The sequence below is a fragment of the Ciconia boyciana genome, chromosome 2 (assembly GCF_034638445.1).
Source record: "Ciconia boyciana chromosome 2, ASM3463844v1, whole genome shotgun sequence".
Taxonomy (NCBI): domain Eukaryota; kingdom Metazoa; phylum Chordata; class Aves; order Ciconiiformes; family Ciconiidae; genus Ciconia; species Ciconia boyciana.
In genome coordinates, this window is record NC_132935.1 from 77,795,781 (window position 1) to 77,821,857 (window position 26,077).

A 26,077-nucleotide genomic window follows, 5' to 3' on the forward strand; every position below is an offset into this window, starting at 1 on the left:
ATCTGCAGCCACAACTTCATTAGAAGATGAATTTAAGATTGAGATAAAATGCTGTGTAACATGTAACATTTTTTTATAAATTAAATCTAACCTAATTGTAAACAGAGCATACGCATGGGAATAAATCCAATTCACGATCACGTTAGCAGGATCCAAGGAACAGGGTGTGAGGGAAGCAAGTGAGTAAAAAATTATATAATATTATATGAACAGGAAAATCACAGAATCATAGAATGGTTTGGGTTGGAAGGAAACTTAAAGGTCATCTAGTTCCAACCCCCCTGCCATGGGCAGGGACACCTTCCTCTAGATGAGGTTGCTCAAAGCCTCATCCATCCTGGCCTTGAACACTTCCTGAGATGGGGCATCCACAACTTCTCTGGTCAAGCTGTTCCAGTGTCTCACCACCCTCACAGTAAAGAATTTCTTCCTTATATCTAATCTAAATCTACTCTATTTCAGTTTAAAACCTTTACCCCTCGTCCTATCACTATACTCCCTGATAAAGAGTCCTGCTGCATTTTTCCTGTAGGCCCCCTTTAAGTACTGGAAGGTTGCTATAAGGTCTCCCCAGAGCCTTCTCTTCTCCAGGCTGAACAACCCCAACTCTCTCAGCCTGTCCTCATAGAAGAGGTGTTCCATCCCTCTGATCATCTTTGTGGCCCTCCTCTGGACCCACTCGAGCAGGTCCATGTCTTTCCTGGGCTGAGTCCCCCAGAGCTGGACATAGTACTCCAGGTGGGGTCTCACCAGAGCAGAGCAGAGGGGCAGAATCACCTCCCTCGACCCACTGGCCACGATTCTTTTGATGCAGCCCAGGATACAGTTGGCTTTCTGGGCTGCGAGCGCACCTTGCCGGCTCATATTCAGTTTTTGATCCACCAATACACCCAAGTCCTTCTCTCCACTCTCAACCCACTCATCCCCCAGCCTGTACCATGTTTAGGATTGCCTCGACCCAGATGCAGGACCTTACACGTGGCCTTGTTGAACTTCATGAGGTTCACACAGGCCCACCTCCCTAGCCTGTCAAGGTCTCTCTGGATGGCATCCCTTCCCTCTAGAGTACCAACCACACCACTCAGCTTGGTGTCATTAAAATGTGCATGGTTTTTTGGATTTTTTTTCATTATGTCTGCTTGAAGGTTCAAGCTGACTCCCAGTTTTGTGGAACAACAGGCAAGGTAAGCTATTTTGCTAAAGTCTTGCCAGGTCCTGACTGAACTGTTATGGGAACACAGTGAATTAGTCCTTGAGAAAACAGAATTTGACTTTTATTCTTCGTAGGGGTGTGCTTGGCAACAAAAAGCAGCACAAGAAATAGCAATGAATAGGTAGGGTCAAGCTCTATGAGATGCTGAAGTAGCTCACTTCCCACTGAAGGCCAGGTCCTGATTATTGGTTCATGCTTACCTGGGAATACAGAATTCTGCCATTCTGATGTGTCAGTGTTTCATCCCATACTTTCTATTGGGCAACAGGATGTTAAAAATCAAACATAAAAACAAAGGCCTTAGAAATGACCACGATTGTAGGTGATCAACACAATACCAGCCAAGCTCATATATAGTGAGCAACCCTCCAAATGAGAAATAAACTTGGCTTAGCTGGGTCCATAGACATTAACAAGGAGAATATCGTATTCTGTCAGGTTTCTTTTTCACTGGCATTAAAGATTTTCTTTGTTATCTTATCAAAGTCCTATCCTTCCCTCCCCAAAATTTTTTACATGACCTCTCTCTTATTTCTCTGGCTCTGAGAAAGACAACTCCACTGGCAGCCTACCTCCAAGGTTCCTCCACTTCAGTCTTACAGCAATACAAATTCTGTCTCAGAAAACCTTTTTCTTTCACTCTATTCCCTCTTTCCTTTACTTCATTCCTCTTTCCTCTCCTACTCTCTCTCTTTTGGCCTGGCTGCATTCACAGGCTAGGTTTGAAGAACTAACTGATGAGACACTGTGTCTCATTTTCAAATCCACTGAGCTACACAGTCTTTCTCTATTTAGTCCTAAATACAGTGAAACCTGTCTTATGTGACCAATGGACTGAAAAAATCCAGATACTCAGGTAACTGGCTGTCTCTCAACTCAATAACAAGACTGCATATGTATTTTACTAATCTTGAAAAAAACCAAGGGGTTCTTCTCCTAATTTTGCCATTATCTTCCTTTGCGACCTCAGACAAGTGATTTAGTCATTCTGTGCTTACCTTCTTGTTTCGTAAAACTATTTTAACTATTTATACTGAAAGTTTTTGAAATCATGGACTGTCATGCCTTCAGGACACATCAGACAACTGGACTGCAGACTTCATTGTCCAATTGTATCTACCACAATTTGCTTGAAATAAGAATACACTGTTGTATAAAATGTCTCCAATCACCTTCTCCATTTGATCCAGCTAACGCTTGTTTGGCACAACAAAAGACTAGATATGAAGAAATTTTTAAAAATAGATCTGTAAGGCTTTGTTAGTATATGGTTGCATTGGATATGAAACTAGCTTTGGAAGATTTTTATTCTTTAAATTGTTTTATTCGTTAAACAAATACCGAAGCTCTGCTGTAAAGTAATATCTTTTTTTCCAATAAAGAGTTCATAACGGGGAGAAGAGATCAAGTTTCTTTGGGCTAGTCTGTTGGTTTCCTCTAAAAGCAAAAACCAGATGGATGAAAAGTCAAAGCAACTGCTTTATAGCACTTTTCATCTAGGTCCTAGAGCGTTTGAGAGCATAGAGTTGTCTCAGTGACCAGCATGTAAACAGTCTCATCTCTGGGCCACCAATAAGCATTTTCAGTGACTAGCTGGTCACTGACAAGTGCCACTTCTAATCACTTAGTTAATTTTGGAAGGGGAAAAAAACCCAGCAAAACAACACTTCAAAATGTTGTGCATGACCTTGATTCTTGCCTTTCATATACTGAGAATACTCTTATCTAGAGTCAAACTATTTTGGATTCACACACTGCTAACAGAATTATTCATAATAACAGACTTCTAAGAAAACAATTTCAGGTTCTTGTTAGACAATTATCATTAGCTACAAAGTACTAGATGACTACAACTCCTCAGCTCGATCATTACATGCATATTCCATTTGATTCAGAATAATGTCACACACTCCTCTCAAGTTCTCAGCTATAATTATTAAAGTCTTAAGAAACAGCTCTGAATAAAATTAAAGAAAGAAAACCCACAAACTTTCACATTTTGTAAAAGTTGAATCAAGTTCCAAAAGATTTAAGTCTGAGGGGAGAGTTGAGGTTTTTGGGGGGTCTGGTTATTGCATATAGTAAGGTATGCAGATCAGGAATTAAGAGTGGTGTCAAAATGCTATATGGAATAAAGTTTGCAATTTCTCTATTTCAGCACAAGGTAAAGGACAAAATGTTTCTGATACTTCTCTTGAATTAAATGCAGTACACTTAATTATAAACTAGCATTTATTGCCTCAGTATGAGAGTGGAAGGACTCCTGTTTGATCTTACCTTACACCGCAGCACGTTAGAGGATCCTATTCTTTTCCTGCTGGGTACCTCAAAGTCAGCTGAATCCCAAGGCACTTCTTTAAATTGTCCATGACATGCACCAACAGCCTAACAGGCAGCAAAATTATGCATGTGTAGTGTCCTATAGCTGGAATAAATTAGTTGCACATGGAAATCTCACCTATTGACTTAATCATTTGCTTATATAGCTTGTATTTCCTTTTTCTCCATTTGTACTTTGTGGGAAAGCAGATATGAACCTCGTTGATTTGATCTGTCTAAGCTAAAGACGTGCATAAACTTCTACAGCGCAGATGTCTCTGATTATGGCTTTTACAGAGCCGTTGTGAAAGGAGCCAGAATTTACCCCAGCATATATTTCCAGGTAGCAACAGGCATGAGGGAACTGATGAAACAATATTCACTGTGATACTAAAATTTAATAAAGAAGAAAAACGCTTTGATTTATTTCAGTGATCCATATCATTATTCAGCATGGAGAATTCGTCTGTTAAAACATTCAGCAGTACCTTGCCTGTTGATAGCAGCAGACTGCTGCTTTCCCTGCAAGAATAAGAAAGCTGTGATTTCTGCTTCATACCTGCTGCCCACCTTCAGTGCACTTGCAGCATCAGTTTTATTTGTGATGTAAGTATCTAACACGCAACTCAGGGAGCATTTTCTCTTTAGTTGTTGTAAGTTTCAGGAAAGCTGCCTGACCTAGTCAGCTCTCAATCACTTAAAGCAAGATCTTTGCACTGCTAGCTTTGATCTCCCTATTCTTTAGAAAGAAAAATTGAAAGTACTGACATAAAAATATTAAATTATATTAAACTGAATCAAAGAAACTGTCAGCTTTACTACTTACTAGAAAAAGACCAGGAAAGCAATATTCTTACCTAAATTGGGTTTAGACTGATCTAGGAGTTGAGTAGTTCCGGCAAGAGTCAGATTCAACTCCCTAATTTATAAGATTTCAGACCCAAATGATTCAAATTTCACAAGGACAAACAAGCTCAAAAAGTGCCCAATTTCTCTGCAGGAAACCACATTACACATCTTCCATTACCCTTGGGGAAATTCATCATCTTTGGTCATGATGGAACCAAATAAGAGAAATAAGTTCGTTCTTTTCAGGACAAAAATCTATACAGAAATGTAATATGTAGCAGGATTCAAAATGACAATTCATGAGTTTCAGCATCCTGTCCACTACTACCATCACCCCTCCAACTCCACTGAATTTGTGGTCCTTTGATTTAAGGTTCAGACCTACAGTTTATTTTGCCCACCTCATTCTACAGTTGTATGAAAATTAAATTAGGGCCTGAAACAATCTGTTCTATGGTTGGCAGAAGCCCTTCTTCTGACTCAGATAGTGGAATACTCCTTTAAAAGTATGAAAATAATCTCTCCAGTTTTAGTGTTGAGCATTTCAGACATTCAGTTGATTTTCTAATTTTGAGCTTAATTCTACTTTATCATTCAGGGTGAAGGGCACACTTTCACAGTCAGAGAAATTTCCAGTTGAAAAAACATGAAGCTTCCCTAACAAAAATCTCACAAGAGAATTCATTGTTTAAAATCCTCAGCTGTCTTTGATTCAAAATTCAGGGTTGTTAGAAAAGGAGATAGTTCTGTGTGATTTATGAATTCAAGGATTCTTTTGTCATTAGCGTATAAATGACCTTTTCTGTCCAGCCCCCTAGTTTAGGAATTTATTTTTTTTTTAATTAAAAAAAAGAAAAACAAAACCAAAAAAAAGAAAAAATCTTCAAAAGACTTTTCTTGAAACTTATATATTTCAGGAATGCAGCAAGTCAAGGCAAGGGAAAATATCCTCTGAGACAGAACCCAGTACACTGGAATTCATTTAGATTTTGACCTTCTTCAGCCATAAAAGATTGGTAGACAGACATTGTTTGCTACTTGCCTGAATTAAATTGGGTCTCCTGAGATGCATATGAAGCAATTTAAAAAAAGAAAACCCACTGTTAACTGAATTTACTCAACCATCAGTCTGAAGTAAACCTTATTTACTGTATTAATCTATTAAACTAATACAATCTTTCACATTTTAATCAGAAAAAATGACATTTAATTAGTGTTACACAGCCAAACCCTGCAAAAGCTCCCCTGTCTAAGCATTCAGCTAGGCCACTGTTTTTCAGTCTCACCACAGTGAGTCTTGTATGCTTTTATGCTTCCCTTGGTCTAAGTGAGCTGCAGGACTGCTTTATTAATTCAGCCCCCTGGCACACTTCTGAAGCAGGAATAGGCACTCTTGTCACAATTTCATACAAATGGGACCTTCTGGCTCAGCTGCCTTACACCCTAAGAACTGGCACCGTCTCCTTTCCCAAATCCATCCTCTAAATTTCCTTGTGTTGAGAGAGAGATATTAGTTTATAAAAACAAAACAAAAAAACAAAGCCAATCAATTATAATGTCAGCAATTTACAGATCTAGACATACCAACAGGAAAAAAAAAAGCCCTGTGCACATGTTCTTGCCATACTTCCCCTTCTATTTTTTTCATCTGAGCAAGAGGTCCAGGAATGTTCTCCTGTTGAGTGGTTTCAGACTATGACTCAAAGATGCCTGGCTGTGCCTTGTACATTCAGTTTCTTCCACCCCACGATCCTGAAATTACGCAGGACACTTTTATGATAGCATACCCCTGTTTCTGCCCAAATTTCCTGTATGTGCCTCCTTTTTCTTTCATCTCCACTACTTCTTTCACACTCTGTTTTGTAAGATTGACCTTTTTTTGTTCTGATTGAGGACCTTAGAAACTTTCCACTCCTAGCTTCATGCAGAAATTAAAGGTAACTGGTTTCACCTCAAATACGGCCATCCCATTGTGGCATGGCATTTCTACCAGGATGGTGACTGTTGGGGTCTAATGGCTCTTCAGGGCTTTGGATCTCGAGGAGCATAGCAGAGTTCTGATATTATGCAGCAGAGTGCGTATACCAAGCCATTCTAATGAGAAAGCAGTTTCATAAACTCGCTCACTCTGATCCATACGTACACACAGACCAAGTCTGTAAATCTTCACTTTTTAAAAATTTTTTTTATTTCACCTTTATAGAAATAGGTAACTGGAATTCTGACTTTAAAAAAGCATAGTGGGCCAAAAACACACCAACAAATCAAGCCTCAATAAACAGCCTTCTGAGTCAGCTTGCAAAGCCTAAAACACAAATATATATTTTTTAATATTTCATCATCATACAGCAGGGAATTAGAGCAGCAGCACTGCAAAATTGTCCATTTAAAATCAACTTCTTCCATCTCAAAGTACACTTTCCCCCTCCCCTGCCCACCCCAGAATTATATTGCAGCAATTCACTTCTAAGTCACAGGTGCTACAATTTCAACTATCAGACAAGATATTCCAATAAAAGTGGCATCAGCTACTTTTCACAGGAGCCCCAAAGACTTGTTTTGGAAGAGGCAGCAGTTTACTCCAAAATTTTTTCGTAATTTTTTTCTCCCACCACAATACACAGAGATTTTATTCATTAAATGTTCACTTCTTTTATGCATGTATAGGCTGAAGGGTGTGGCATGGGCTTGTCTGAAGTATCTAGCATCATAATATACATTTATTGAACAGTTCATTGATCAAAGTCTGAATGTTTATCTTATTTTCTTTTAACATGCCCATTAAACAGAATTTTGATTTTTTTTTTAGAAAAAAAATAACAAAAAGATGAGAAAAAGGAAACAGATCATTAAAAAGATACTTCCTCCAGCAGCAACCTGCAGGCATAAGGGAAAACTCATTGTCAAGTATGATTTATGAAATCTTGTTAAATTTACTTAAGATAACTGTGAGGCAGACTAGTACACTAATAACCTCTTTAACATGAAACCTTATGGAATATTGTTCATTCGTTATACAGTAAAAAGGCTAATTTAGCTTGTCACAACACGGAACTGAATTAATAAGGAAGTTAAAAAGCTCTCAATTTGTGCTATTAAATAATACAAATATTGGGTGATAGTCTAGCTATTGCTGCCATTCAATGGGTTTGTCTTGCCTTGTCATGTAAAAATTAGATCGTAAGTGTGCATGCAAGAGAAGATTACTGTAGTTGAATGTAGATCCACCACACAAAAAAAAAATCTATTATACACTGTGACATTTCAGATCGGCTTTTTTTTTTTTTTCCCCACAAAGCTGCGTTAATTAGGCCATTTATATTACAAAAGTCCAGTTAATTAAAAAGCATTACTTTCTGGCAGATTTTTTGGTCTGCATGTAACCAGTTTCTTGTTTTACCGAGAATTGGTAGCATTCCTTCTGGCCTACAAATGCAAAGTCACCTCTGCTTCTACTATTTGTTTCTCACGCACAAATTGTTAACAGCCGAAAAGTTATTGCATGTAAGATGCGCATGTATACACACAAACATACACACACATATATGCTGCTGAAGCTGCATCGTATTCTGAGCCTAGACTGGCAGGTGACGAACAACAGGAGATTCTTGTGAAGAATGCGAGACTCCTTGCTGTTGTGTGGCAAAATTAATGAATACCTGTAAGACATGAAAAAAAGTAGGACTTTCAAAATAACTTTACTTGAACTGAAACTTCGGAGACATAGCTGATGATGTTTTTCAATGCTTTCCTAAGCTTTTGTGACACAATAATAGTTTATGTTGAGGGAACCCCTCTACAGATATGTTTTGTAAACTCTAGAAATAATCCCTCTTCACCTCTGCAGCTAACACAGTGGTTGACAAATTATAAAAATAATGGTAAAATGAGTTACTAACTTATGTATGAAAATTATATTTTACTGCTGCACAAGCTAGTGGGAAACAATTGTTTTAATTTGCTTTGAAATGACACACCTAAGGAACTTGAGCCTGCTGTTTCACTAACCATCACAGATGAGGGTCCAGATATTTCAAGGTGAAAGTATACTTCTGAACATTGCAGAGTGATGATTCAGCAACTAATGATGTGCCGCCTCGATTTTTTTTTTTTAAACAGATCTTACTACAAAAAGGCTTGTTTGCTTTTTAATTACACAACTATTTGACAGCAAGGAATAGAGAGTGAAAATGGCTAGTCTTGATTCAAATGATCATATTCATATGCAAACAAACTTGGAATGCATTATAAGGGTGTTTATTATTCAGAACTGTTTTCCTGTTTAAAACTGACACTCAGTTAGAGTGAGAGAGGAAACAATGGTAGGTGACTGAGGTGATGAATCACCATGCATAATGGAGAGGAAGCAAGCTTGAGTGAACAATACCTGAGCAATCAACAGGCTGAAATTACCTTATATTCAGCCATTCAGTGAATAGATCATTTACGAGCAGTTAATAGATCAGTACAGATCAGAATATTTCATTAATGATTTGCACATGGGAAAAAATAATAAGTTCACACCATCTACCATGGAAAATTAATATTTTGACTAGATGTGACTCTCTCAGTTTGTAGAATACATAACAAGAAGTTGCATTTCAAGATGCCCTAACACATCACAACCACCCAGAAACCCCATTCTTGCCATCATTCTGTTCTTCCTTCTGCCCAAATAGGATTTCACAGTCTTTAGAAGTGGGATCTCTTCTGTCTGCTTGTGCATTTCCACTATTCTCTAATGTGCAGCACGATACGCACTGCAAAAGAAAACTCTTAAAGGAAAATGTCCTGTAAGCCTAAGGTTTACTGTAATTTGCAGAGACTTGTTCAGCCTTTTCAAAGACATTGGTAAGATCCCAACTTTTGGACTGTGGGGTGGTGGATCACAGTCCCACCTTCTCATCCTGCATAGATCTAGAGGTATCTAAGCACAGATTATGCTTGCGCACAGTACAAATATGTGGCTTATTGTGACGCTTTTACTGTGCTAACCTCCAGTGTAAAAGCAGCAGGGTTCATGAAATTACGGTGTAGACCTGAGATAGCCTGGAACTGCTGGTTTCTCGCATACATTTGGGTAATCCAGCAAATGATATAGTATTCTATTACATCAATAATTACAGTACATAGCATGTTCAGACAAAAGGGGGGGGGGGGGGAGAAAAAAGAAAAAGAAAAAAATACCTGCTCTAATGTGGTTTGGCTAATGGAGTAGTGTCTGATTTGGAGAAATGCTTTGTGATTCTCTAGGACTCTGAAGAGCTCTGCTAAGCATCCCTGACTTCGTGGTACATGGTACTCAAGCAGGTTAAGATGCTGTCCCTTAAAACAAGCAAAAATGATGGAAACAGATAAAAGTGAATGTACATTATGATGAAGTTACACTTGCTTATAACCAGTCTAGTTTCAATAGGCTCTCATTGCAGTTTAACATGGAAAATATGAGCTTTTAAATATTGGTGCTACATTGGTAGCACAAAGAAATGTTCATACATCATTTTGTGTGTGTTCTGAGATGACATTTTGTTAATCTCATAAAAGATATATAAATTTAGGACAGTTTTATGCTATAGGTTCCTAATCCAACAGACTAGTGCTGTTACAATGCAGTCTGCGAAAAGGCTGAGTGAACACACACACACGTATAAACAAATACGCAAACAGGTTCATATCTAAGGTAGTCATAGTTTTACATGATTCTTTTTCTAAACATGGATAAAGTAAAAAAAAAAAATTAAAGGTCTTAGAGAGTTTTTCTTGGAATCTAATTACTATAGGTCTTTTGTAAGGCTTCGTATCAAATAAAAGAATCTCAGTAAAGACTGAGACTTATCATCTATGGACCTTATCAGAAAGCAATCAAAGCAGTGACTACTTTCAGTATCAATCACTCTCAGTGACTACACTGCACTCCTACTTCAGGTGAACACAAAGGCAAGTTCAACTTCATCAACAATAAAAGCAAAAGGAAATTTTCACTCAGAGAAGGGCCTGTTTATTTATGTTGCCTAAATGACTGTTTGGAGTTGATTTAGTCAATATCACAAGTCAGATTTTTAAGAATTGCTTGATAGAAAAATAAAAGGGATGCTCATACATACTTTTTCCAAAAAGATCAGTATATCCAAACGTGTCTATATTGTTCTTACCAGCCCATACTTAATCCTGCCACAGAACAAATACTATGATGAGGAGCTTTAGCTGTACCTTAAACTGTGTTCCAGGAAAATGCAGTTGTAGATGGTCCAAAATCATTCTTCGATAGCTTATTTCTTTACTAAGCCAAACCTTGACAGAATAGCCATCTCCAAACCTGAAAATGATACACAGAAACATAAATCCATTTGTCTACACTATGAAGACAGAAAGAACATTTGTTTCAATTGATTTTCCTATAACGATTATGTCAAATAACATCATGTATGCTTACTGTATTATCACTGTGATTTTAGTACTATACTATTGAACAATAGAATTTAAATTAGAAAGTTGTTAAATTAATAATAACAAACAGAAACAAAAAAAAAAGTGTTATGCCTACATTTTAATTACTACAGGATATTTCACTATCCAATGTACCTGAACTTATGCTAACTAAAGTATGCTTTAATTACCGTATTGCTTTCAATGGTTAGCAAAAAACTATGAAGATTACCAATCACAAATACAGAAGAAAAAAAAAAAATCCTTTAACTTTTCTAATGAGAAAAATGGGCATGTAGCACTATTTTTCAAATCTTTTAACAAAGCTGCACAGCTTTTATTTCAGCAATGTGAGTACCATTGTGTTTTACAGATACACAAAGGCAACTATAGGGGTATTTAGAGAGATGGCAAAGTTAATGAATTTTCTTTAGCTCTGTGGCCACACAATCTGTCTCAGAATAATTTAGGAAATGAACTTCTCTTTCTCAACAGACATGTTGTTAGTTAAATAACTAACTAACAGATAAAAGTTAAGTACAGGCAATCTAAATAACAGATAAAAGTTAAGTACAGGCAATCTAACTAATACATTATATTTTATTAGATTTACTCACTGCTAATATTTAGTTGGGGAAGTTGCAATAAACCCATAAACACTGAAATGGCAACGATATTTTTATGCACATTGCTTAAGCGAATGAAGTTATGCGGCACCAGTTCCCAGAGCAAGGTGCAAGGGCAGAGCTCAGCAGAGAGATGGGGTGACTTGGGGCTGCTGCTGCCTCCCTTCCCTCCCAGCCCTCCTTTGCAGCTACGCGTCTTCCTTTTGGGTTCACCTTCTTGGTTAATTGCTAGGGGAAAGAAGAGCAGCAGGAGCCAAGTCAGAAGAGCTTTCCTCTGCTGCTGCTGTTCCCTGTTGCTGGAGAGCAATGGAAAGGCAGAGCTGGGAGAGGGAGAGGGAGCTCGGACTTCATTGCCCACGTCCCCCCAGAAACCGGCCACTTTCTCCATCTTCCCACTGACCACCACTCCCACATGCTTCACTCCAGCATTACTTCCTTTTCTTCACTCTCCAGCTCCACGATTATTCATCACCAAATCCTTTCCTACAGTTCTTTGGTTTCTAGTGACTATCCTCTGGTGTTACTGCCTCGCGCCAATGCCTTCCTCTCCCGTGTCTCTCCTGTGTACAACTTGTGATTCAGGGTAGCAGCTGGGTTAATTGGATCTGACATGCATGAAGCATATTTTCATGTGATCAAAGCAGAAGTATGTATCACAGCACACTCTATGATGCTGCCCTTTTTCAATATAGAAAAAAAAATGTCTACAGAATATCAAAGTGTAATAAAAAATAGAAAGGACTATTCTGAGACATATGTCCAGTTTAACCACTGTTTGAGCAACTCCCAGCAAAATACTTTACATGAAGCACCACATGTTCCTCATCTATAATACATGTATAGCAAGGGCTTTAACTTCTATTTTGTGTTGGACCAGAACCTCTGTTGGTATAAAGCAATAAAATCTTCACTGATTTCAAAGCAGTGCAAGTTTCCAGCATGAAAAATTCTAGACTGCATATTTTATTCTGTTAAGAATTTCAAATTAATTCAAAATATAATTTCCAAGCATATTCTCAGAGAAGAATCCTATTTCTTGGTGCACAATGAAACCATAGTTGCTACATTTTAGGTATGACAGTAGCAGCTTCTGTTTAAGAAGTTGCAGTGTATGAAAAGCTACGTTACAAATAAATTATTGTAGGGGTTTTTGGTCTTTGGTTGGGGTTTTTTGTTTATTTTTTATTGCAGTCAAACTCAACCACTGAACTGCTTGAAACAGAGTAAGAAGAAACATTCCTGATGCAGTGTCCTGTTTGTTGGTTCCTGAAGGACGTTATATGGGTTAAATCCTATCGGGTCCAAGCTGCAGGTGACCAAATATTCACTGAGCAATGAAACATGACAGATGAACAGTGCTGTTACACCAATGAGATCCAGAATAAGGTGGAATCCAAAGCAGTGGCTGGCTGATTTGCTTTGCAATGATTTACTAACACATAATAGATCTCTAATTAAATGTTTTAAATGCATAGCATCATCCCTGAAAAAATATATGTGACAATGAAAAAAGATGTTACAAAGATGGATATAGTCAACAAGGGTCTTCAATTTAGTTGACAGCCAACCTGAGGCAACATTTTACAAGAGATCATTGATTCTGATCAGTTTTCTGGCATCTCTACACAGCTACCATTGAGTTACAGTTTGAAAAATGCTGGCTTATGGAGATGTTCAACAGTCTCATAAAATGAAATTGTTGTATGCAATGAAGTTTCCAAAGAAAATGAATCAAAATTCTGATTAGCAAAGACAGACAAGTCTGTGCAACTTTGGTTTGATTCTAAATTTTGAATGGCATAAACACCAGCATGGTACAAATAAAAAGCTTCAAAAGATTTTTTTTCTTTTGGCTAGTCAAATTATGCTGCTTCTATACCTTGATTTTATAATTTGTTTTAGCACAAGAGCTCCCCATACAGAGTAAGCTGATAAGCAATAAACACTTCCCCTTGCTATAATCAGCAAGCTGCTTTCAGTAGCGAACTGAGGCAATGGAAATTGTGTTGACCATTTTTTTCACTCTATTTTCCTCTCTGATTCAGACAATATAATTAATTCAGAAACCCAAAGTGGAATTACAGAGAAAAGCACAATCTGCTTTGATTAGCACTGTTAGGATCAAACCTTTAGCACCTGATAGTTCAAGACCTAAGAAGGGAAACATTATCATTAAAATGGCATAAGTTGAGCCAGCACACCTGTTCAGCAGCCATCTGCTGCAAAAGAATCACCATCTCTTCAAAGCTATTTAACAAAGATATTTTCCACTGTTATTTTCTACCACATTACTTTAACAACACCTGCATTTTTATTTGTATATATACACACACACAAACACACAAAAACATTATTCTGACAAAAAAATATTTTTCTTCTCTATCCTTCCTTTTCTCCCTCAGTCAAACTAGTTGTTCACGCTTGACTTTCACCTCATTAGCGGTTGTGGGAGTATTACTTATTAAGTGCTTTACCTACTAAAATGCCACCATGAGACGGAAACTAAAATATAAATTCCCAGACTGATTGTAAACTAATTAACTTGAGTATTAACAACAGCATCAGCTGCAGAAGCATGAGCTTAGCAAGGACTACAAAATATATCCAAGAACTCCACACCTTTAATTACATAGGTCCTCAAGCTAGCTGAGAAGTTCAAATAACAAGGGAACAAAAGGAACATAAAATGGCAACAAGGAATGGAACAATTTCCATATCAGGAATTACTAAATAGACTAAAACTTTTCAGCATCGAAGAAAGATGACGAGGTGGTAGAAAGGTGTTTTTACAGAGCCCAGAATCATGACTGGCCTAAGGAATGTAACTAAGGAACGATTCTTCACTCTCCTATGTTTCTCATGCAAGAACAGGGGGCATAAAATTAAATTATAGTAAAGGGAATGCAAAATCAGTAAGAGGAAGTAATTTTCCTTACAGCACATAGGGAAACTGTACAACTCATTGACACGGGATGTGCTGAATGCCAGATCTTGACATGAGTTGAATAAGAGATTAGAGAAATTCATGCGCGGAATCCACTAAGACCACCTCTGGCTTAGGAAGCCTCTGAGCAACAAATTGCTGAAGGGTGGAAAAGTAACTTCATGTCTTATCTTGTTCCTGTACTTTCCCCGCCTGGTCTCTGTCAGAGAGAGAATACTGTGCTAGATGGGTCTTTGATCTGACCTCACGGTTGTTTCAGTATAAATATCACAAAGAGGAGGTCAGCCTGGGCTAATCACCCAAATGGTTCCTCAGTTCTCAGAGGAGTTTTGCAGCCTGTGCCACAGTTCCACAGCCACACTGCCAGCAGTACAAAGACAGATAATATAAAACTACTTCAGATATGTGTCTACACAAGCTGCACTCACACACTGGAATCAAGTGTAGCCAGATCTATACTGATAAGGAAGTCCCCTGGCTACTTTCCTGATGCTCTTTCTAGCCTTGCAATGGGAATGGAAGTGGATTTAGTTGCCCAAAGGCTGAAAATTCTCATAAATACCAAGTAGAGGAGTTGTCACTTGGGGCAGATCAAGTAATACTAACTTCTCAGTGCTCCCTTCTGCCCATTCCTCAGAGGTCCTGATTCAGAGATTTGAATGGGGACAAGAAGTTGCTTAAATAAAATGCCTTGTGGACACACAGCTGAGCCTACGCTTGGCTGGTCACAAGGGGTCCCTAGAGGTATACTAACTGAGTGCTTTTGAAGCCTGACCCATGAAACCCTGTTTTCTGTGAAGGGTGAAACAGAAAGTCCATTATCAGTGGACATCTATTTGCTTAACAAAAAACCAAACCAAAACAAAACAAAACAACCTGTACTTTCATTTAAAACCCTTAGGAGTTTGCTTGTCCACAAATGAACAAAACCAAACCTAGAAACCACTGTTTTAACTTACAGGAGGGTCCAGAATGACCAGTTAATTGAATCACACTCTTCCCAAAGCACGTTTACCATCTCTTCTCTCCCCCAGTCAAAATTGCTGAATGTAACCTCAGGAAATCAAGAACATGGCCCTATTTCCTAAACCTTGATGAACAAGAAAAGCATCTAATCATCCATATGCTTTTTTTCCACTAATCAAAGATTACACTTCCTGGAGAATGTTGTGCTATATATATACATCAAAAAATTACAGCTCCGGGAAAGTTTACTGGTGGAAATATAATGTGCATACTTTATGTATGCACTAGTCTGATTGATCAAAAGATTACTTCAAAATGACATTATTGGATAACAAAATAAAACATAATAAAGAGAACATTGGCACTTAATGTCTGCAAGGAACTGCATCTTTTAGAATATATGCCATAAATCAAAGAGGGGGAATAATTTGTTACTGTGCTGTTTCCCCCTCTGCTTTGGTTTACATTCATTTGCAGACAGATATGATTCTACTTCCCTAAGTGAATAGGCCTCATCTAGACATGCTTAGTTATTCCAGTATGATTGCTGAAGCATGAGATACAGATTCAGGTCATTCCCCTTAGAGCCCTAGACACAAGTACAATTTACAAAGAGAACAAAACTTGAACAAGATTGAAAACAAAACATTTTGCAAAACATTGAAAAAAGAAACAAAACCTGGAATTAAAATATTAAAAAATTCATCACAGTTTAAGATATTTTTAAATCACACAATAAATTTAATTATTTCATCTACTAAGTGGCAGGTAAAGACAATATCTAGGAATGAAAAAAGGTTATTAAATTTGAAATAGTTGCTTTGTTTTTTAAAAACCGCTGAAATCAAATGCAAATATACCATCACTTGCAAAATGTGAATTCCTTCTGCAATTATTCAGGACAACCTCAGTGGTGCTGAACAGATAAACTTGATTAGATGCAAACAAACAATCAGACATAACAAATAAATTATAAAATCTGTCTTCCATATACTATTCGTAGATTCTGTTTCATAATTTTTTAATTTATTATGATTTTTCCCAGGTAACAATAGAAACATGAAAACAGTTATTAAAAGAATGAGTAACACTTGTTCAAGTATATTGTACGTGCACTATTTGTTCACACACACTCCAGGCTTTCATATCAAGCCATCTAAAGTTAATTTCTGTATTCAATAATATCATTGCCATAACAGTGACAGCCTTAGGTTATGACCGATGCAGGACAGAACTTTGCCTTGCTCTCTGAATGTAGGCATTTAAGTGCTTAGGCGTGATTTCCAAATATATGGTAAAACCTTCAAAAAAATCTTGCTAATTATTTATACCTGTGTGCACACAAAACCTGTCTGTATATGAGCTTGTATGTCTGCACATACAGGCAAGTATCAGAGATGTTATTATTGTATTATTTATATGTTACATTCCCAGAGAAACAGGAACAGCAGTGCTGTAATTCTGTGCAAGGCTGACAGCGCACCCTACAAAGAACCAAACCTGTTTCCTCAAAGTACCTTCAGGGCCTCAACAGTGAAAAAAGTAGGAGGCAGTAACATTATCATTCTGTTGCTAACACTGTTTTCTGGCGTATTGGTTTTTTAAGTGAGTTTAAAAAAAATAATCAGGATATTGCACACTACAATGTTTATTAAAAGGACCTTATCAACACTTCAAGGTCAAATTCTCAAGTTAAAAAGTGCTAGAATGGAGACCAGCTGTGAAATTAAAATTTAAACCACTGGTATATTTGCATTATGTAATAAGCTTTAATTACATCATCACCATAGCATCCCTTCATGAAATCCCTATCATGAATGCCTTACAAGATATACCAGAGGTACCTGCTCAGACAAGTGGCTTTATTTACTGCAGTATCTAGAAAATGTTGCAAATAACATAGCAGATTGATGAGAAAAGGAAAGAAAGTGCTTCATGGTTCTGGTACGGCCCTGGGGAACTGAATTCTACCTTTTCACTCCAGCATACCTGTGTGATCTGTGGTAACTCACTTAGACCACATTTTTCACTACTGCTTTCCTATCTTGTTAAGGGCCCACCTTGAGACCTAGGGCTCCAGTTTGCAGAAGGAATTTGTAGTACTTTCAGAAACACCCACAGCTAAGGCTGAAGTTAAGAAGTGTTGTACTCTGAATGCAATGTTAAACAAACGGAAAATATTTAGCCCTGAACTGCTCAGACTGACTACCCAAACGCTTTTAACTTTAGCATCATCCTTCAGTTACTCCTCTATAAAATGGGAATAATTATTTCAAATCCCATTTCCCAGAAGCATTGTGGAAAACATAGATGTTGATATTTATGAAGCACTGCTCCAATAAATGCTGGTAATACTGTATTTAGAGACAGGTTTGAAAAATGACTAGTAAAAACAGATCACGTACTAGGGAAAGAGGAAAATATGAAATCTTAATTAGCTGCTGCTCATTGAATGAACAGGTACACAGATATAATGCAATGTCCTGTGGAAAACATGGTATAAAATGACAAAAAAAATTTAATTGTAATGCACATGCACAGTAGGGCTGAATTAATGTTGCACAAAGTTTTATGAGAGTACAAAGATATTGCTCATTCCTGAACTCTCAATCTGTGTGTTCTTAAAGTTGTAAGAACTCTTTTATTCAAGCTTTCCTCTGGGAAGATAAACTAATAGCTATATTACATGAAAACACATCCACTGCCTTAATACATTTTTCCTCTACAAAAGGAATTTGTTTTCTAGTCAAAAGGAATAAAAATTATATTCACTTCTATATTTTATGGCATGTAAGAAACTTACCACTAGTATATCTGTTAGTATGACAACACTGTTTCCACTGAAGGCTGAAATATTGATGAGATCTTTAAACTTAATCCTCTCTGTTCCATTTAAGAAATCTACATGTGTGAGTTTAAGAAAAGCAATAAAATATTCTCAATCAACCTTTTAAAAAAAAGGTAAAGTGTAAATAGCTTGCCAACACATTTTTCATTCTAACTCTGGTATAACAAATGGATTAATTGTTGGGTAATTTAATCAGATGGCTTGCTGATAAAATTTGAGCAAAGACTTGATGTGTGTCCAGCACTTGAAAAATTGGTATGGGTTTTTCAGCTATGAGAAGTCTGTCCAGATGGCCCTAGAATGAAGGATAGTATTCAAAATGTTGTTCCCAGAGGATTGGCCAGCTGTATCTGACATGGAAATGCTTCTGTGAATTTTTAAAAAAACATTAAGTATAACAGAGAATACTGGAGAGAGCATTTACATGTAATCTGTTCACAATTTAGAGTAATTGACTCAGTTGGCAGGAGTTGTCTGAAATTAGTTTTTAACAGGCACAACTGCTAACACATCTACCTCATACAAACTGCATCTAGAACTAAGATGCTAACTTTTTGGAAATTGCCCTTCAGTTCATTCTTTCCAGCTAACACCTTTCTTGGCATTATTCAGAAATTTGCCATCTGCAACAAAAGGCCTTTCTAAATAAGTCCAACACTTATTATTCTACTGAGAAACATTTGAGGGTACTTTAAATCTGTTTAAACATAGACAAATATAGTCAGGGCTCAACAGTTGGGAGCAGAAACCCAGACACCTACATTTGTAGCAAGAAGACATTTTTGGATGAGCATTTTGTAACAGGCTTGCACAAGAGCTGGAAAAATGGATTAAGTCTCACACATTAGAAGCAGCATGTGTCACTTTTTACATCCCTATGAAGCTTTTATGTTTCACATTAGCATCTTCCTGGAGCTCACCCATACCCTTCATAGCAGAATTTTGTACCGCCATCTGACAAAGCTGTATTCAGTCCAAGATTATGGTCTTTCACATCTGCCAAGGGCTGAAAGTGCAGTGAGAAAGAAAGCTGAATCCCTGCAAAGCTGAATCCACAGCAAAGAAGCAAATTTAACAGGGCCCCAAAGAAGACCCAATAAGCCTTCATCATTCATCCATCAAAAAGGTGATCATAACCTAGACTTTACAGACTGGAATGGTACTAAAGGAAAAGCAAATTAAAAAAAATCTCAGGATTTCCATCAAGACAGGCAGAATCACCAGGAAAGGAAGAAAAAAATGTCATTTTAGTGGACATAGCTACACTTAAAAGAGGAAGAAAATTCTTGAGACATGCTAATGCAATCACATGTAATATCAAAATGTGCTCCTACTGTTATTTCTTACAATACAGGACTCATTCTGTTATAAATAAAAGCCGTATGAAAGATTTATTTGGTTTAAGTGTTCATAAAGTGTTTAGATTTCTTTCCTTCTTACAATCTTCAAAGCTAGATCAGGTCACTTGTACTTGATTTTAAAATATTTGTTCAATTTGATTTGTAGAAACAAATTGAAGACAGACTAAAGGATATAAAGAGCTGCTTAGAAATAAGAGCAAATTTAAAAAAAAAAGCTGCAAAATCTAACAGAAAAAACACAATAATCTACAACTATGGTCCCCGTTAATTTATTTTAGTTCTTGCCTGTTAATATAAATATGTATATTACTAGCATAATTCATTCACACACACAGCACACAAAAGCACCATCAAAAAACAATTTTTATGGTACGAGTAATTTAGATTTAATCAGATGCAGTAAAATCAGTTTTGCTTATGCTTTCCTTCACTTACATTGCTTCTTCATGGAACAGTTTTGCTAAACAAAATGTAAGGTGATGAGGTTTTTACTGTGAGATGGTGCCAGGGACAAATACACTAGACAGTGCTAATTGCAGGAAAACACTGAAAAATAGAACTGACTAGTGACTATACCAGTGGAGGTGGCTGTTAAGGAAAGTGTTCTTCTGCCAGTAGGTGTTTCCTAATAGACTTAGAAATCCCTACGGTCTATAACTTTAGAAGGAACATTTTGCTCTGTATGGCAGTGAGAAAGATAGGGCTATTGAATCATAGGGAGGGAAGGAACATGGGAAGGAAGGAGTAACTCAATACTCTTTCAAGTCCTGGAAGTTTTTCAGGATGTTCACAGGTGGAGTGGAAAGTGAGAAAATGAAAAGACTAAAATAATTTAAAGCTTAATTATTTCAATTGTTTTCTTTGGAGTAATAAGTAAAAGAATCATGCTTCTCTTCTCCTTTCCTATCTCAAGTAGATGCAGAAGTCCTCCACAAGGTACATGGTAGCATATCTGGAAATTATCTTCAAATAAGTTCAGAACATGAATTACACAGAAGCACCAGGTTTCTTAATCTCCTAAAAATTACTTTATTTGGTGTGTGATAGCCTGGGGTTTATAATGGAGCACTGTATTGGCAAGTAAAGAAAACCACAGTCAGGAGTTCTGTCTGGAGGGAAGTTTGGATGCTAGAGTAAGCAACAAAATAATAGGACTAAAGGGACAGTCTTTAGCTTCTCCCCAGCACTTGCCAAAAGTTTTCCAAAGAAAGCACGGGAATGTCTTTATTGTATGCTTAATTAAAAAAAAAAAAAAAGCTTTAACAGCTGTGTGTATATGAGGTTTTAAGACTGTGCTCTTTACAGCAGCTTTGCTTCCAGAAGCCAAGAAAATGAATTAGGCAGTCAGAACAAATTCAGACAACGGCATGATTTTAATTAAATGCTTTGATAAAGCTAGCGACTATTTTTTCCTAATAAAAGGTTCTAAAGTTTTAGAAAAATTCAATAGGTTCCTGAACAATAAGTGTGGAAACTTTGGGCACTAAATCAATCAATAAGCTAGGAGTTAAAGGGATTGTAGTCCTGCCTTATAAATGAAAAATCTTAGTGCGGCTTCAGCTACACAGTTTCTATGGAAAGCCTCAGCAATATTGGTGTCCAGTGCACATATTATCCCACATGAATGCCACTGACATACATTAAAGAACTGTCATGGCAATACAAGGAACACAAACCTGCTGATAGTATGAAATATTCTTAACATAGAGAAGGTGTGCTTTTTTAAAAGTTACAATGATTTTAAACAAATAATTGCTACGAATATGACTGCCAAACATTCTTATCATGACCTTGCTTTGGAGAATTTAAAAGAGGAGCTCATACAGCCTTGATTCTTGAATGGCTGATCTGCAGATGTCTTGATATCCTGAGAATTAATTTGAAGATACTTCCAGCATGTCATATAGTTTATTCTTCTGCATTGATTTGCTTACTGTGATCTGAAAGAGGTCTATCTACAGCGACAGTGCAGCAAATTGAGAAATAACTGTCCTATTTATAGGAATATGGTGCATACTTATGAGTATGCTTATGATGTCTTGCTTCCTAAGAAGGTGGATGAAAAGGTGCTGCTAAAGGAAACATCAGGAGTGGCAAAACAATGACAAAGTCACTGGGAAGATAAAGATGAAGCTAGCTTTTGTGGGATGCCTGATTTTGCCCTCGCAAGGTCAAGCTGACAAGACAGAGACATGCGCTCACTCTAGAGGATCTGAAACATAAAAAGGGGAGACCTACATTTATCCCAGCTAACTTTATGCACTCAACTGAAGTGCCTAAGTACTACCATTTTTCCTTATTAGGGGACACACACATCTTCAAAAAGCAGTTTTGCCTGCCCAAGATCTGCATTGACCTCTACAGACATCGGCCTCTCTTACTACAAAAGGAATAAAGGATGCCTGCACTCCTGCTAAAGCTCCAGCTAGTGGGACAACAGGCCACTCTATGCTATGAAATTTGGGAATAAGAGACAGGATGGCAAAGACAAAGAGCTAGATACAAAAGAAGCAGAAACTGCTGAAGAGCGATTGACTTCTCATGCCTCCAGAAATTGAGACAACTACTCTCGGAAAGGTACGCAAACATGAAAAGGCGGCTATGAGCACACAGAACAATCAGAAATATAGATGCAGACCTCAATTTTTTTCACCATCCAGTTTGTAAGGTCTCTAGCTGAAACTTTGTCTTGAAAAAAACCTTGGAAGGAGAGAGGTTATTAAAGTAAATGTGAATCAGGCCCATCATGTTAATGTAGCTGCAAAACAAGAGCCTACAATTGTACCCAAGGGGAAGGACAGAAAGCCAAAAGTGCCCTCAAGGGACAAGAAGTTATCATCTGACACACAGATAACTTCTGCCCTACAACCATGGCAGACAGCAATTCCAAAACATTTCTGTAGTGCTTGTTTACATTGTCAAATGTATCTGCACTTAAGAGTGCTAAATGCTGAGCTAGTACAAAGGAGTGTAGCTTTGCTGCTTGTAAATGAGCTGTATCATTTTACACAGCTGACTCTCTGGGTGTCATAAAAATTCTACTTACTACTGAATGTAAATGTTCTAGCTATAAGTTGCAGCAACTTTCCCCTCAGCTTCTGATCCTGTTTCCTTTATGGTGGTTTGAATCCATCCTCTAAATGAACATCCTCATTAACAGATGTTAAATTAACTCATGAGCAGAGTTGAAGCAGAAGAGAGGCTCATGCACACCAGGAAAAGGACGCAGAAAACATAGCATATATATCTGCAATTGCCAGTGAATTCAGCAGGAAACAGAGATGGTTCAAATACGTTGTCTTACTGGCTGCTGACCTGTTAAAAGCACTTCTTCCTGTTACAAGAAATCCTCACAACGAACCAAAGTGTATTTCAGCTCAACATGTTGAATTCTTACAACCTATTTCTCAGGTTGAGTGCAGAAGTGCTTCATTTTAGATACAGATCTGTCTCTTTGAGTTACCAGTGCAGACTACAAAGCATTTTAGCAATGCCATATGTCAATTTAGCTTGCTAAGATACCCTAATGGGCTCTTTTTTAACTTCAGCGATGGCAGGAAAAGAAAGATGTGCTTAGCAGTCGTAAGTATTTATGCCTTGACACTATTAAAGTGTCTAGCCAGCTCTTAGATTGAATGTAGCTGCAGAAGGTTTGATGTTGACATATGATACCTGTTTTTAATGTGCTGGGGAGAACCAAGACACTTGAAACTTCCATTGACCATAATAGCAAGCCGTGTGCAGAGGGCTTCACATTCTTCCATACTACAAAATAAAGTGGAAAAAAAAAAAAAAGATTAAAAGAATAATAGTGAAAACAGAGAACATTATTCATACCTAACTTTAATTAAAGTGGAAGGAATCTGGACAGCTGCAAAAATGGGTACACAAAACCTTTGACTTTAAAGGCAACAGTCCAAATTGTAACCCTAGTCCGTACATACCAAAAGTTATTACCACATGACAGCTAGAAGAGAGCCCTAAAACAGAATTTATGTTTTTAGTTCAGAACTAATTGGACAAATCTGGCCACAATACAAAGGTTTTATTACCACAGGCAAATACCTGATAGGCAGTCTCAGAAATGCCACTGCGTGTGAGAGCCATGAACTCTGTTATTCCTTTTAATATCTGTTTGTGGTCATTGTGAGTTAAAGGATAGAGGGAGAAGAATGAAGTAAGTTTGCTTAGGTTGCCTCTTGCATAGTACATACCTGTAAAAAGTAGTTACCCTTAGTCTGATTGCAGGATAGAAGACGATGCAAAACGCTACAATCCAAACAGAATTTAGGACATGGAAATGCAGCTGAATAGAAAAGCAGGATCCTGTTAGATGTGACTGCTTCAGATGATAAATAATAACTTTGACTTGTAAAGCTTAGGGCAGATGGGCTGCCATTCTACATATTATACAGAATTGTGTGAGCTGTTCTTCCAAAGCATCGCTTCAGACATAGGACAGCAGTAGGGACATATCCATCATCTCACAGAGGAGACAAAGTTTTTTGATGTCCCTGCAATTCACTGCGTGCACTCCCCAATCCTTCTGAGACAGCTATACAAGAGTTGTCTTGTGTGCCTCAGCCATGTGCCAGTCCAAATTAAAGTGCTTTTGTCGAACAAGCGTGGCAATTAAGTACTCTCCTAGGAAGAACTTTCTTAAAAGAGGACAGAGATATGGTGAGAACAGCCAAACCACTATATTTGAGAGAGATGGGGAGAGGGCTTGCTAACACATCTTCCCACAAATCAGGAAGTCAGCTGAGTCTCGATGGGGTGCAGTAACTCCTGATGCTCCCCTTGGCAAAACACTCCCCAGCTGTGGCAAAATAACACAAATTTAGGCCTGTATGGACAGTTAATACAGTCTCACTCCTCCCTTCCTCAAAACAAAAGTTAAGCATTGTCTCTGAAAATTGAGTACATAGACCTCAAAAACTAATTTTTACACAGGAAACCATCTCTATACCTTATGCACTTATTTGCTGATATGCATGAAGATTCACTTTATAAGAAAAATTCCTTTACTTATACAAGTAGCCTTTGAAAGAATCTCAAATAAATCTCCAATGGCCTTCAGCAAATAGTATAAATAGTATAAAATAATTTCTCCTTCCTCCACCCTGGCACAACAATGTCTTATTAATTAGAAATGAAATGTGAACACTATCACTGTACTTACATCTGCTTCAAGTCATTCATTTGTAGAGCTAAAGGAGTAATTAGTAACAATTTGATGGATATTGTTTGTTTACAGCATATTAGTAATGAGACCACAGCTCTCTTCTGTTTAGATGGTGTTTGACAACTAAGGGTTCTTAATCTGGACTGAAAAGTCAAAGCACACTGTTTCCTGAAAATCACTCAACTTAATTCACAATGCATAACTTGTGTTCCCTAAATGAGTGAGCTGGTAAGCACTTGGGGATCAAATATAGGTATGTGATTTTCAAGATTCAGCTTCCATAAATAGAATACTAGAAACTTTTGAGAGCATTTTTCCATCAATAATGTAGCACACACAGGCACAGGGACAACAAATACATTTTGAGAACATCTGAAAAAAAATTAACAATATATAGAAAACATTGAGGGAAGTTTTGCTGTATTCTTTTATTGATTCATCTATGCTTCAAAACTCATTTGGCCAAAATGTTACATTGCTGTTTTGATTAATGAGTTCTGTCCTCTCTGGTCATGTTTTCATGATCTCTCCCTCACTTAAAGCCATTTTATATATAATTATATGTACTATACTGTATTCCCTAAGGGAACATTTAATTTATTCCATTTTACTATAGATGTTACAAAACAGTATTGATGTTTCCTCCATTAAACTGATATACCAATGAACATATCAGAGAATTGACAAGATATTTAATGTAGATAGACTCTTCTAAGAGGACAGGGTCACTCCTACCATTTCCAGTAGTGCATACAGAGAATAGCTGAGGCATCTGTCTTTAGAATTACATGGCATACTTTTTTCATGCAGATGCAAAACAGAATCCTTAATAAAATTGGAACAAGGTTTTTCACTCCCACCTCCCTTTGTAAGGATTTGTAAAGTGGGCAGCTGCAGAAGGATAACCTGGTGTTTCAAGCAAGAAGAAACACTCCAACATTGAATAGAAAGAGCATAGAAAAGGAAGACTTCATTGCGTCATATTTTCTGTGCCTGCAGCCCCCTTGAGCCACATTCTAATCCTTGAAAATTAGATATACAAAATATTTAGGATTTACGCAAGTTCAGTTTTCATGAGCAGGAAGGAATTGCCATAAAATACCGAGACATATTCCATGTTTCACACCAGGGTGAGCATGCCTTCAGAGTATGCTCTTCTGCTCTCAGTTGACGAGAGAGAACAGGAATATGCTGGCTGCTGGGATAAGGGTCTTACCTGTGGGATGTCAGCACAGCTGCACAGCCATCCTGAACTTCCTTCAGGATGGTTTTCCAAAGGTAGCGTTTAGAGCAGGGATCCATCCCAGAGCTGGGCTCATCCTACAGGAAAAATTAAAATG

General features: G+C 37.4%; 1 protein-coding gene across 1 annotated transcript in view; it reads right to left on the reverse strand.

Moving 5' to 3' along the window:
- Positions 1–7,956: 7,956 nt before the first annotated feature.
- The window catches only part of ABCA13 (ATP binding cassette subfamily A member 13), a 155,151-nt gene continuing 137,030 nt past the window's right edge, over positions 7,957–26,077 (reverse strand). Inside the window, exons 41-45 of the mRNA XM_072851592.1 lie at positions 25,954–26,057; positions 23,225–23,317; positions 10,592–10,697; positions 9,569–9,706; positions 7,957–8,040 (exon numbers count right to left, since the gene is read on the reverse strand). Of these exons, the coding sequence (XP_072707693.1) occupies positions 7,957–8,040; positions 9,569–9,706; positions 10,592–10,697; positions 23,225–23,317; positions 25,954–26,057 (525 nt within the window). The remainder of the gene's footprint in view (positions 8,041–9,568; positions 9,707–10,591; positions 10,698–23,224; positions 23,318–25,953; positions 26,058–26,077) is intronic.